This window comes from Pelodiscus sinensis, chromosome 3 (genome assembly GCF_052426305.1).
Source record: "Pelodiscus sinensis isolate ZL-2025 chromosome 3, ASM5242630v1, whole genome shotgun sequence".
Taxonomy (NCBI): Eukaryota; Metazoa; Chordata; order Testudines; family Trionychidae; genus Pelodiscus; species Pelodiscus sinensis.
Genome location: NC_143054.1, coordinates 178436319 through 178451267, shown reverse-complemented (window position 1 = coordinate 178451267; position 14949 = coordinate 178436319). Strand labels below are relative to the sequence as shown.

General features: G+C 38.3%; 1 protein-coding gene across 11 annotated transcripts in view; it reads left to right on the top strand.

Annotated features, from left to right (window-relative positions):
- Window positions 1-14167, top strand: part of CCDC88A (coiled-coil and HOOK domain protein 88A) — a 248572-nt gene extending 234405 nt beyond the window's left edge. For 7 of the 11 annotated variants that reach the window (XM_014573116.4, XM_089777517.1, XM_014573119.4 and 4 more), the window contains one exon: window positions 3113-5013. In XM_014573116.4, the coding sequence (XP_014428602.2) occupies window positions 3113-4132 (1020 nt within the window). In that variant the 3' untranslated portion in view covers window positions 4133-5013. Of the gene's footprint in view, window positions 1-3112; window positions 5014-12102; window positions 12203-12788 lie in introns of those variants that run through there. The other 4 variants (XM_014573127.4, XM_014573124.4, XM_014573125.4 and 1 more) reach the window with 3 other exon arrangements.
- The last annotated feature ends 782 nt before the right edge of the window (window positions 14168-14949 follow it).

Here is a 14949-nt window from a genome sequence, read left to right as displayed (position 1 = left end):
ATACTGCAAGTAAAAGGTTCATATAGAAAAGCCCTTAATTTTCAGGTCCAAAATTTAGGGGTTTTTTTAGGGAAAAAAAGGGATCAGAAAGGCTACAGAATGTAATGTGAAATTATATGTTAAATAGGAGCTAAGGGGCATTCGGATTCAGTGGGGAAAAACAGCATTCGTACAGCTGCTCAGATGACAGTCCGTGTGCTTAACTTTGGCTGTGCATCCCCAGTAAAGGGAAACATCCACTTCTGGTATAATTCTAAAAGAAATAAATACAAGCATAACAATTTGTAAGTGGCTTCTGCTTCTTCCCTGATGACCACACTAGGAAGGAAAAGTTAAGAGCTCCTGTGTGCAGTCATGCCCTAAAGTAGTTTATTTTTCTCTCACTGCCCAGTAATTGTCTTCAGTGAGAACTGCTGTCAAAGCGCTCCTTATGAAGTGGAGAAAGTGGTGGGATGCTTTTCAGAGGTTTCTTTCCTCTACCTCATTATCTAAGAGAAGCTGTCTTGCCTGCTTCAATTTCTCCAGTTGATGCTAGGATCTAGTTTTGGTGGGATGAATGTCTGTGACTCCTGATATTGATACCCAAGGTTCTTTCAACCCCCAAAGTTCTTGATAATTTTGTGTGAGGTGGTCTCAGGAAATAAGTCAATGGAGGTAAGGCCATCCAAACTTACAGGATTGGTCCAAACTGGTACAAACAGGACAATACAAGAGTGGTTACACTTAAAGATCCACTTTACTTTATATAAGTCTCAAGCACTTATATATGTCAGCATCAGGTTAGTAAAACTCCCAAAGAAATCCCAGATTAATATTTATCCAAGATTTTGAGACGGTCTCAAGCGGATAACTGCAAACATCTAATGGCCAGCTGGCCATCTGTAAAGGGAACTTGAGAGGTGTCCAAGCATTCAACTGTCCATAGAGCTCAGATTTCTTCCTCATTTTATATCCAACTTCTTAGTAATACATAGCTTGCTCAACAACAAAATTGCTGAACAGAAGCTAAATTAAGTGTGGAGATTTCGAGCCTGTCATGTAGCCAATTGTCCATCAGTCAGGTAGGGAAAACTTTCCATCAGTTAACAAGTTGGTATAGCAATAGTTAACTATTTCCAATCTTTCCTTCTTGTAAAACGGCTTGCTTCAGAAAAACAACACGTCAGGAGGACATAGGGTCCTGTTTACTCCTTGAGATCACTCATTTTTAACCCTCTCCTCCTGGTGTGTTAGCTGTGCTAAGATTTCAGAAAAGCCTCCTTTCTGCTGCTTTCAGCAATAAGCATAACAACTGTATTCCAGCCACTGGCTGTGGTTTAAACATGTTTTGGGCTATCAAAAATGTGTTCCTACAATATCCTTTTAGCCAAGAAGTTACCACTTAAATTTTGGGGCTCCCTGGAAGTCCAAGAGAAAGGAAAAATAATCCTCCCAATTAATGAATGTTTCTGAAGCTAGCTAAAAAGGTCTGGAACCATTCTGGCCTTTGGTATTTTTGCCTCAAGGAAACATGGTTCATTCATACCAATTCACAAGGAGGGATTTGGTTTATTTTACTGGTGTCCCATAATGTTCTCACTTGTGATTTCTGTTGCAAGTGAGAAAGCCAGAAATGGGAAGATGTCATTGAATCAAAATGATTGGTCATGTTTGGAATAAAGGTTTGTTCTTCAGCTTCCCTGATGTTATGAATGGTGGCAATTATGGACCGATAAAATTTTTCATTCCTGAGTTAAGAAACAGGAATTTCTAGAGTTGTTTAAAAAAGACCAGACTATTTCCAAACATTCCCTTGGAGGTTTATGAGATATCTCAGACACAATCCTATCCAAACTCCTACTAGTTTTCTTCCTCACCTTTGAAGACACAGATGACTTCAGCTCCAAGACAGGTACAGTCTTGAGCTTTGATTTAGCAAGGTAAGTAAGCACAAGTTTAGATGCATCCCCATTCACCATGATTATCTCATTTCACATTATACCTTTCCTTAAGCATTTTGCTGGATATAAATGGATTTGTGTGTGTTTAAGTACTTTGCTGAATACTGCAATTTTGGGGAAAAAAGAACACAACGTCCTTGAGTAGGATGTAAGGCTTGAGTTATCCTGTCTTCCAGGGGCAATTTTCAGTTAGATTGCATAACAGACACTTTCAGAAGTGCTCTTCAAGAGCTGGCTACCAGCAAAGTCCTATTCAGTTAGAGAAGTCATTCTGTCCCTGCCTTTGGAGACAATGATCTAGACCTTAGTAAACTGACCTGCTGGTGCGGGCCATGTTTGGTCAGTAAATCTGAGGATTCTCTAATAACCACTGAACTAGTCTGAGTGCCATAATCCTTGTTTTTCTTCCCCTTTTTTCCATTCTTTAAGGAGTTTTTGATCTCTAGACTGGTGAGCCATTGTTTCAGACCACTGGATCATAGAGATTATTGAACTGGGGGATTACCTGAAGCTTAAAAGCTATTTCCAAACCACCTCTTTATTTTTTCATGAGAAAATGAGGTCATAACTTCATTGAAAATTCCCCTTGATCAAGATTTTGGAATATGATTAGACATAGATTATGAATTTCAGATGGATGGAGCTGGTTGAACAGAAAATGGAACTTTGTTCCAACTGTGCATTTTGGATTTCTTCCGGCAGATCCCACCTGGTTCAAAATCCAGAACTCCACACTGTAGTCCTAGGCTCAAAACACTGGTACATAATGTCCAAATTGTTAAGGAAAATATCAATTAGTTAGTGAAAGTGAAGACAGCTGGGAGAGAAGATGTGAGTGTGAAGTTGATTGATTGAGCTGCATGATGTCAGAGGAGAAGTAATATCTCATGAACTCAAGATAGTTGCAGCCTTTCACAGATGTCCCATTTCCAAAGTACAAATGTTTCCTTATAGCAAATCTATATGATAACTCAGAGTTATACACAGTTCATATTTAAGAGGTAAAATATCACTTGCAGGTTTGCCACTAATGAGTAGTCCCAAGCAATTCAAATAAATTTAATATTTAAATAGTAATTGTTTTTACTTTTATGCAATAAAGATGACTAAAATATCACATTTAAAAATAAAATCAGAACTATGCAATAAGCTGTTTGGGTATGTTTTTACAGATAAAGTGTGCAAGCCAAGAGAATCTTTTAGATGAAGTAATGAAAAGTTTATCTGAGTCTGCTGAGTTGGCAGGAAAAGAAAAGCTAAGGAAACCGTCATCTGTCAGCAGTGGTATCGTCAGGTCATTAAGTGTGAAAAACACAGGTGACTTCTCAGATGGAAGGTCAGCTAAACCTGAACAGCTTGTAAGGCCCAGTCCCTATAAAATAGAAGATATCTACTTTACTAGCTCTCCAGTAAAATTGACATCTGGTACTCAAGGAAAGGTCAAGTCAATTAAAGAAAAAGTACAAACAAATCTATCACAACGACAATCAAAAGATTGCAACCCTTATGCTACATTACCTCGTGCAAGCAGCGTGATTTCTACAGCAGAAGGAACTACTCGAAGGACAAGCATTCATGATTTTTTATCTAAGGACAGTAGACAGCCTGTATCAGTTGATCCAGCACCATCTACAGCTGATAGAAGCATTCCATCAGCATCTAGTGAGTACTGTGCATACCAGCAGTCCTCTAATTGTTTTCATTATACACCTTATGATGTAGATTTTGTTCCACAAAATGATTTAGGCAATACAGTTAACCCAGATCACTTGGGATTTAAGTCTGAGAATCCTAGGATGGGAAAGTCAAATTCTGTTGACCAAACTTCAAGCACTAATGTGTTCAGTGATAAAGTTGGTATATCAACTAATGATAGCATAGGGTCATTTACTGTGACCCCTGTGTGTCAGCCATTTTTATGCCTTAACACTGAATTAGTTAGTAATATAAGTGGATTACCTCAAAAGTCTGCATCGAAGGTAACTGATCAGACATTTGTCTCATCAGTTAAATCTTTACAGAAGGATCATGAACCCTCTTCTCATGATAAGTCTAATAACAGTAACCCACAGTCAAGTCTAAATAGTGAATTTACAGCTTCTTCTCCATGTGTAAATATTAGCAAGATTGAATCCCCTTTACTAGTTTCTGAAGATAACCAATCTGTTTGGTATGAGTATGGTTGTGTATGATAACAGAGATGTCATATTAAATATAAATAACACAGATGTTCTTGTCACTGGGTAAGGAATTTTCCATTAAAAATAAAAAATAGTTTCTTGGCAGGTTTATGGGGTGTTTTCTTTTCCTCTTGATGATGATATGAAAATCAACTGTGTATTACAGCTTACGTATAAACGTAAATTGTAATCACACCAAAGCTTGCATGAAACATGAACTGCACTGTGTATTTTCTGCATGCCTCTAAAAGCCTTAATAATACAAATTAATGTTCTGTATCTGTATGTGTCACCTCTTAGAAATATTTTGCCTTTCTATACATTAGTCAATGCATGTTAAAGCGATTGCATGCTGCATTGCCAAACATGGCACAAAGAACCAGGTAATTTTTATCAACAGGAGGGTACTTTTCTCAAATGTACTTTTGTTTTCAGATGCATCACCCACACACAAATGCTTGGTTTTCCTCTTGCACGTATACAGAACTCACAAAAAACCCAGAAACTTCAGTATATATGCTATTTATTTCTGCTATGTTTTGTGTGTCATTTTGCTGAAGGAATAAGTTGTAGCCCAAAAAATTCAGTGCCTGTAGTTCGCACCATAAATATGAACTACAGTTCATGTTTATTAAAATATTTGAACTTTAATAAATAAAACCATTGTTAATATTCATGATGGTAATTTTTTGTTTAAATATAGCAATCAAATTAAGTGTAGCAGCTGCATAGAAAATGTGATCTTCCTCTACCTCTTCTCTTTCTATGGTTTGTCTTCCCATGTCTGACATACAGAAGTTGTTTAAAATGCTGTTTTATTTGGAGTCAAGTAACACTACAATTTTATGATAATTTTTACAATGTGTAATAATAATAAAAATCTTTACTAATTATGGTGGAAATTTTTTTTTCCTATTCAGATAGAAAATTGATTAGTTAGAAAATGAAACCTATATGATTTGACAGTGAGACTATATTAAATATTAATGCATCTGAAATAGAGTAATTTAAATATTTGATTATAAATTGCCAGTTCAGGAATGTTTTATGAATAATTTAGCTAAACAGAAAATGTTGAAAAAGAGCTATTTAAAATGCAAGCATATCTGCAACTTCTTGAAATCCCATTTTAAGTGTGGTAACAATTTAAATTTAAAATAGTTTAAACTGAGCTTTAAAATTATAGCATACTTATCTATAAACTGCATGTGCTTATAGAGCTAAACCCTTAAGAAGACAACAGTAATTCCTTTGGGTCACTGTCTAGAAATATCTTCAGCTGATACAGGAGCATCATTGATGAACTTTGGAGGAATCCATTGCTAGGTCTCCTCTGCATGATTAACTGCCTTTATAGGTGGGAGGAGGAAGTAAATGGAGAATGTTAAGTGTCTCAGGGAAGCCCCAAAAAGGAACAATATATGCCTCTTCCATCCTCATTTACTATGTTTATACACCTACACAATTTGTGGGCTAATAAGTCTCTCACTTATCCTTTGGTTATGTCCAGCCATGTGCTTCTTAATTAATTAGCTTTCTTTGATAGGATAACGAGTTTTGTGATTAAGGGAGAAGCAGTGGATGTGGTATATCTAGACTTAAGTAAGGAATTTGATACGGTCTTGCATGATATTCTTATCAATAAACTAGGCCAATACAACTTAGATGGGGCTGCAATAAGAGGTGGGTGTATAACTGGCTGGATAACCATTCTCAGAGAGTAGTTATTAACGGTTCACAATCTTGCTGGAAGGGCATAACAAGTGGGGTCTGTTTTGGGACCGGTTCTGTTCAATATCTTCATTAATGATTTAGATATTGGCATAGAGAGTACACTTATTAAGTTTTCAGACAATACGAAAGTGGGAGGGGTTGCAACGGCTTTGGAGGATAGGGTCATAATTCAAAATGATCTGGACACACTGGAGAAATGGTCTGAGGTAAACAGGATGAAATTTAATAAAGACAAATGCAAAGTACTCCACTTAGGAAGGAACAATCAGTCTCACACATACAGAATGGGAAGCAACTATCTAGGAAGGAGTACTGCAGAAAGAAATCTAGGGGTCATAGTGGACCACAAGCTAAATATGAGTCAACAGTGTGACGCTGTTGCAAAAAAAGCAAAAATGATTCTGGGATGCATTAACAGGAGTGTTGTGAGCAAGTCCACTTTACTCTGCGCTGATTAGGCCTCAATTGTGTCCAGTTCTGGGCACCACGTTTCAAGAAAGATGTGGAGAAATTGGAGAAGGTCCAGAGAAGAGCAACAAGAATGATTAAAGGTCTAGAGAACATGACCTATGAAGGAAGACTGAAAGAATTGGGCTTGTTTAGTTTGGAAAGGAGAAGACTAAGGGGGGACATGATACCGGTTTTCAGGTATCTAAAAGGGTGTCAGAAGGAGGAGGGATAAAAATTATTATTGTTACCCTCTGAGGATAGGACAAGAAGCAACGGAGGTTGGACATTAGGAAAAACTTATGAACTGTCAGGGTGGAATAAATTGCCTAGGGAGGTTGTAGAATCTCCATCTCTGGAGATATTTAAGAGCAGGTTAGACAGACATCTATCAGGGATGGTCTAGATAGTACTGGGTCCTGCCATGAGGGCAGAGGACTGGACTCATTGACTTCTCGAGGTCCCTTCCAGTTCTATGATTCTATGTCTTTGCTGTATTTTCTTTAAAAATAGTTTCTGGCCTAAATACAATAAAAATGCTGTCAACATAATTCTTCTCATGCAAAATTATATAGGAAATCTATAAAAACTTGAAGTGTCCTGCAGGAACTCAGAAAGCAAACTACAAGCATTAGTACTTTTGGGAGGGGGAAGGTTGGTACCTGACAGCAAACCTATTACTTGGAAAAACTGATAGTTTATAATAAAATACATTGGATTTATTAAGAATTAGAGGATTTACTTGGCATTACTCGGGTCCTTGTGGTTCAGGAGTCAGGATTGGGAAGTGGGAGTGGGCTCATGGCAGGACGTTGAGGAGTCTGGACAGGAGTTGGGGAGGTATGGGGAGGCTTGGGACAGGGGATGGGGATGAAGGAGTCAGGGAAAGGGAGGGGATTGCAGGAATGAGGGTAGGGGGTAGGGAAATGTGGGGAGCTCAGGGCAGAGGGTGGGGATGTAGAAATCAGAGCAGGGAGTTGGGAGGTGTGCGGGGAGTCAGGACAGCCCCAAGCCCAGCCATGGCTGCACTGCCTGACCCCAGCCAGTGACTGCTTCCCCAGGTCAGCTTGGGTTGCGCTGCCTGGCAGGTGGCTGCTCCCAGGTGGGGGAGAGGCATGGCACCAGGGCTGCGGTTGACAGGATTCCCCCTGATGTCCTTCACTGGGGCCAGTGAGGAGTGATTTAGGCTTTGGGTTTGGGGCAGGCAGCCACTTATCCATGGCCGGCAGCATGATGAACCCTTCCCCCAGCCAGCTACTTTGTTACAGGTGCAGCCATGCCCCTGTGGTCACTCTGAAGTATAACTGACCTCCATGCTTGCTGTCCTTCTGTGGTCATTCCGGAAAATAACTCTGTCTGCTATCAGACCCTTCCTTTTCTGAGAGGTAGAAAACAATTAGATTCTAGGCATATCCTATTGTCCAGGCACAACCAAACACTTATCTTGCTTTAATTTATAAGAGGAGGAAGCTGCATCCCAAATTTGGTAGTCCTAGCTCTTAGCATTTAGGAGGAATTATTGGAACAAATGCACTCACAATCTTGAGCAATTTTGTATCATCTGCAAATTTTGCCACCTTGCTGTTTACCTTTTTCTCCAGATAATTTATGAATATGTTGAATAGTATTGGTCCCAGTACGGACCTCTCCTAGACACAACTAGTTAGCTCTGTCCATTCTGAAAACTGACCATTCATCCCCACCCTTTGTTTCCTATCTTTTAACCAGTTATCAATCTATGACGGGACCTTCCCTCTTATCCCATTTCAGCTTACTTTGTTTAAGAGCCTTTGTGACAGACTTTGTCAGAGGCTATTTGGAAATTTAAGTATACTATAGTCACTGCATCCCCCTTATCCACATGCTTGTTGACCCCTTCAAAGAATTCTAGTAGATTGGTGAGGCATGATTTTTCTTTACAGAAACCATGTTGATATTTCCCCCACAAATTATGTTCGTCTATGTGTCTGGAAGTTCTGTTTAACCAGTTTGCCCAGTACTGCAGCTAGACTTGAAGATCTGTAATTGCCCAGATCACCTCTAGAACCCTTTTTTAAAAATTAGCATTACGTTAGCTATATTCTACTCATTTGGTATAAAAAATTCAAAGGATAGGTTCCAAACGAGGTAGTAGTTCTGTAATTTCACATTTAAGTTCCTTCAGAACTCATGAGTGAATGCCATCCAGTCCTGGTGACTTATTACTGTTAGTTTATCAATCTATTCCAAAACCTCCTCTGAAGGCACCTAAATATCTGGGACAGTTTCTCAGATTTTTTCACCTAAAAAGAATGGTTCAGGTTTGGGAATCTCCCTTGTGTCCTCTGCTATGAAGACTGAGACTCAGAATTCATTTAGTTTCTCTGCAATGATCTTATTGCCCTTGAGTGCTCCGATAGCATTTCAGTCGTTCAGTGGCCCCACTGGTTGTTTAACAGGCTTCCTGCTTCTGATATACTTTTATAAAATGCTATTTTTGAATTTTTGGCTAGCTGTTCTTCAAATTCCTTTTTGGTCTTTCTAGTTATATTTTTACACTTCATTTGAGAGAGGCTTTATGCTCCTTTCTATTTTTTTCACTAGGATTTAACTTTTTTTTTTAATTATGCCTTTTTATCTCTTACTGTTTTTTTTATTTGGTGTTAAGCCACAGTGGCACTTTTTTGGTTCTCTTACTATATTTTTTTTAATATGGGACATACCTTTAAAAGTTGAGCTTCTATTACAGTGTCTTTGAAAAGTTTCCTTGCAGCTTTCAGGTATATCACTTTTGGCACTGTACCTTTTAATTTCTGTTTAACTAACCTGCTCATTTTTGTATAGTTTCCTTTTCTGAAATTAAATGCTACATTTGGACTGCTGTGGTGTTTTTTCCCATCACAGAGATGTTACATATTATGGTCACTATTTCCAAGCGGTCCAACTATAGTCACCACTGGGACCACATCCTGTGCTCCGCTTAGGGCTAAATCAAGAATTGCCTCTCCTCTTGTTGGGGTCCAGAACCAGCTGCTCCAAGAAGCAGTCAACTTTATCTGTGCACCCTGTCCTGAAGTGACATGTACCCGGTCAAGATGGAGATAGATGAAATCCCCCATTATTATTGAGTGTGTTTATTTTTATAGCCACTCAACTCTCCCTTAGCACTTTACAGTCAGTCACCATCCTGGTCAGGTGTTCAGTAATATATCCCTACTGCTATACACATAGTTGGGGCTACATCCCCTGATCGCTACACTTGACAACTCCCCCTTGTGGCCAGGGAGGATCTGGGGCCAAGATCACCTGGCCTTGGCTCTTCCCCCGCCACCGAGGAGGGCCTACCACTCTTGCCCCCGGCCACTGGGGAGGGCTCAGACCCAAAGCTGCCCCAGCCAGCCCTGGCTTTTGGGACCTGTCCCCCGCAGCTGGGAGGGGCCAAGCCAATGCCACACCGGGCCCAGCTCTTCCCTCGACCGCTGGGAGAGGCCAGGCCCAAGCCACACTGGGACCAGTTTTTCCCCCAGCCACCGAGAGGGGCCAGGCCTAACCCGCACCAGGCTTGGCTCTCTCCTACCCAGCCACCCAGAGGGGCCAGGCCCAAGCTGCACCTGGCTCTTGGCTTCCCCCCTTCTAGCCGTTGGGAGGGGCCAAGCCAAGACCACGCAGGGCCTGGCTCTCTCCCCATCCACTGGTAGGGTTACCAGATGGTTTAACCAAAAATACCGAACACCCCCCCCCCACCACCACCACCACAAAAAAAAAAAAAAAAAAAGACCACCGGGGGAAAAAATTCTGTTATTAAAAAAAAACATTTTAGATGTACATTTTAGGTGTCTGGTATTTTCTGAATTTTTTTTACCGGACAGGAGGCGAAAATACCGGACTGTCCAGGTCAATAACGGACACCTGGCGACCATATCCACTGGGGAGGGGAGGGAAGGAAAGGGCTAGGCCATAGGCACATAGCCCTCCACATGGACCCTGGGAAGGGCCAGGCTAGGAGTGGATGGGACTTGTTCCTGTGGACCCAGTGACGTGAAGACATCACTCTGTCATCCCACAGGAAATTTTTTTTATATATAGAGAGAGAAATTATTAGAGCATGGAATTACTATCCATAAAAATTCTGTGGAACAGTTTCATTCATTTAAGATTTTAACTTCATTTGACTCTATGCTTTCTTTCACATATAGTGCCACTCCCCCACCAGCGCTACCTGTTCTGTCCTTCCAAAATATTTTCTACCCTGGTATTACTGTGTCCCTTTGATCTTCTACTTCTACTTCTTTTACTACTACTACTACTCCTTCTCACTCCCTACTATTGTTCCTGCTGCCCTCCTCCTTGTGTAAAGTAGCAACTACAATTTCACCTGAGTTTGATTGAGCCAAATGGCTACATCAGGAGCAGTGGGCATTGGGCAGTAGGTTTCATGATCTGTTGTGAGGAACAACACATGCCAATTAAATTTCATAACTAGAAGGATGATAACAATGGCAGAAGAAAGGGAATTTCAAGTGAATGCAATTTTTACTTATTTTCATTTTCATTACCAAAACCTTACACTACCAGACTGATATTAAGAGGTTTTGTATTAATGAAAATCAGTCCCATTAAACTGTATCTTTGGGGTTCTGGAGTGACATTGGGGTTCTGGATGATCTTTTTCAGCTTGGGCCAATATAACTATATTCCCCATACTTTTCACATTTCTGATATGCTAATAACAGTAGCAATTTTAAAAGTAGCTTTGTGTTCTTGGTATTCTGTTAGGTCTGATCCAGCCCCATTGGTTTCAATGTGAGTGGGAGCAGACCCAGTAGTAGGGAATATTTGAATGGCCTTGAAAAATCAACCATGTTCAACTGCTGGTCATCAGTTCTAATATTTGAAAATAAATATTTGACCATGTATAGAGAGTTTTTATTCCTCTGGACTATTGCCTGACACATACTCACACATCATGGCTGAATCTTTTCATTCTTTTTTCAGCTCTAGAGGCTTTGTGGGATTCCCTTCAGATCCCATCAGTGTTGCTCCTAGATCAATTAGAGGGCTTTGTGCATCCAATTCAATGCACTCATTTCTTGATCCATACGTTGGTAGCTCCTGGTCCTTGCTGGCCTTAGAAATGAAAAATCTAGGCCTAAAAATCAAATTTGGATTCTGAATAGTTCAGCATATTTGGCCATCAGCCAAAAGTGGACTATAGACACTTAATAAATTGTTCTGCCATGAACGGGTGTATTTTTTGGTTGCAACGAAAGGTTTGCTTGAAGTTTTGCTTTTCTAAGTGAACACTTAGTTAAGATACTGTATTGTGCATGTTACATCTGTTGCATGCAAAGGTTATTTTCCAGTTTGCAAACTTGAATTTAGCCATTTTAGTAAATACTTATACATGTGTTACTGGCGGTTGGGTTTAAACCAAGAAAAAATGTTGATCCAGTTTCTCTGGTGTATAAATGGGCACATTTCCGTTGATTTCAGTGTTGTTTTGCTATTACATACCAGCATATAAGCCCATTCAATTCAGATACTGCATATAAAATTTTGTCATTTTGAAAAGTAATATTTGATTATTTTTAAAAGGCAAATATGAATTTTCATAAAAGATTGACCTTTAAGATGTCTTTATCTTTATTCTAGTGAATTCTTTCCTTCTCTCTTCCTCAACAACCCTCCCCTCTCAAAAGAGGTTTTTATACCTTTGAGCCAGATATAACTTACTCTTCAGTAACAGTGTATTATATGTAATGTGAGGGTTTTTCTTGTCCTGTTGAACAAATTGAATAACATTAAATGCTTTTCTCCTGCAGATGTGGAAGCTATTCCAGAAAGCAGAAATTCAAAAAGCAGGTCTAGGGAGCAACAAAGCTCCTAATGCTATTACCCACTACATGAGATGTGGGCCAAGTGGTGAGTTTCCTGCCCAAAATGTAAATGAGATTAATTTCATTTACGACAAACTAACAGCATTACATATAAGAATAAGTGCACATTGCATTAACAGATGTAAATATTGCTTGCTTACCTGGCTTTCAATCTTGCTTATTAATAAAGCCAGAGCAGACTGTGGTAGTTAGGTTTTTCTGCCTGTCTGGGCAGGGAACATGAAATATTTTAACACTTTTTTCTTGTAGCATTACATACTATATATATATATATATATATATATATATATATATATATATGATTTCCAGGATGAGGGAGCTTCACAGAAATGAGCTTATGAAACAGTATTTAAAAAGGGGCAGGTAAATGCAAAACAGTAGTTTTACAAAGCAAAAAAAATTAGTTTTATAAACTATTCTATATTGCTGGGAAACTGCCTTTATGTAAAGTTTATCTTTGGCATTCTGTCTTTTTCTTGTTCTCACTAAATTTCTTGATGTATGCTTTTAAGTTCTTTTAGTAACTGTACTCTGAATTTTATATTTCTTCTACACTTTAAGCTTTTTCTTATGTTCTCTTTCTTCTTTTTCTACCTTTCAACTGAACACAGAGAGAAAAGTGTCCTTCAGTATCTCAGTGTGAAGCCTTTATTTCTGAAGTAACAAGACAGTCGACTCTAGGAATCGGTAGTAATAATAAAAAAAACATTAAGGGAACCTTTTACAATTCTTCGTGAATAGATCAGGCAAGAAATACAAATCTTCCTTCCTTCCTTCCTTCCTTGAATCAAGGAGCTCTACGGGAGTCTACTGACGAAACTTTTTAGATGGTTTTAGGAATTGTTGCACATTGCACTGTTAAGATCTACTGAATAAAGGACAGTTCTCTTCTCCTTAAGGACCAACCATTTCAGATCTCAAGAATTACTCCAGAAATATAATACTACTACTTTTATTTTTGTTTATGAATTTAGCCACTGTTTGCTTACAGCTTCTGCTAATAATTAGCAAAAATATAGCAGTTTATATTTAGCTCTGTAAATCTGAAATAAATGCTGTAGTATTTTGTGGAAATTTACTGTATATACAGATACAAAAATCCCACAAGCTTACTGGCACTTCACTGCCTTATATGGTTAGCATAATCTGCTTTATATTGCTCTTCAGAAGAAAAATCTGCTGATTATTATTTTGGTGCATACTGCAAAAGAAAATTCTATTTACATATGTGAAAATGTTGGAACAACTCCATAATAAAGATGGAGTAATGGAATATTCACACAATGTAGAGATTCTTTTGTTTTCCAGATGCACAAGTTATTCTGCATAGATATGTTCAGAAGATAGGAAATTGACAAGAATAATTTTAGTTGGACTTCCTACCCCAATGTAGTTTTTCAACAAATGACGTTCCCAGGATAAAACTGTCTTATAATAAATGTTTGTGTTTTAACTATTTTTTTAATTTGTGTTTTGATGTGCACTGTGACTTAGAAGATTTCTTTATGACAAACAACAATGTAAATAATGTCTTCTGCATTTTACGGTCAATTCGCTTAAGATTATCTTTTATTAATAATACATTCTGTTTTGTTAATTATAATTTTCCATTAAAATTGATACATGTTGTTAGTACTTTTAAAATATTTGTATGCATTTGTTGTCTTGAAGACATTTGCAAGAGCACAGAAAAGCAAATTTATTTAACCCAGGGAAACACAATAAGTGCATTAATATGTGTCCGTGAAAAATCAAATTAACTGTACTGTGTAACCTCATTGGGTTCAATCCTACAAACACTAATGACATGAATAATTTTTACATGATTAGTTCCACTGATGCGAATGGAATTATTCCCTTAAGTTAAGTATGAGTAAAGTTAAGTGTATGTTTACAGAATCAGGACTAAGGGCTGTATTTACATCAAGTTCACAGCATTCCTTAACCTCTTTGGCAGAGCAGCTATAAATAGTTTTAAGGTGAAATCATTTATTTTTCCTATTTCAGTACAATCAGAATAAAACTTTTTTTCCTTTAAAAACTTAATTTTGAAATTTTTGGAGCATCATATAAAATTAAAAAGTCAAAATCAGAACAATATTTCAGTTTTGTCAAAATGAAACTCTTTTATTTAGAACAACCTTATTTTAAAATTTTCTTTTGCAGTGAATTTTGATATTGTCAATTTCTGAATCTTTCACAGAATAGAATTGCCATTCTTCACACAAATATATTTCCAACTGCATGTCAGAAAGATTATTGTATAACTGACTTAATACTCTCTTTTAAAGGGCCAAATCCATTATTTTTGGCATCAAACTCTCATTGATTTTTAATAGAGGCAGGATTATGCTCATAAGGCTTAAACCACCAATGAATTTAGACACCTAAGACAAAAATCTAGATCCTCAAAATTCCTGCTCAGCAGCCCCATTACCTATAAATGTCTAAAGTCCATAGGTACTAAAGTCTCCATCAATAAAGTCCTCTAGGTGCCTAAATTTCTGCTGGTGCTAAAATGTACCACATCTAATCCCTGGCAGATTCATATACCAGCCATTTCTATGTTTATCTCACCTGTGGGGCCTGATCCAGCAGGTACTCATAAGCCACCTAAAAATATGCCTATCAAGTCAGGTTCTGATCAAAACACAGTGGAGGTGGTCATGCTGGCAAGCATCTCATGCCATTGGGTTCTGAATTATTAGCAACATCAATAGTAGAAGTAAGCACTCCTATCTTGATTTAACAAGCCTGCATGCTAATGGTTAA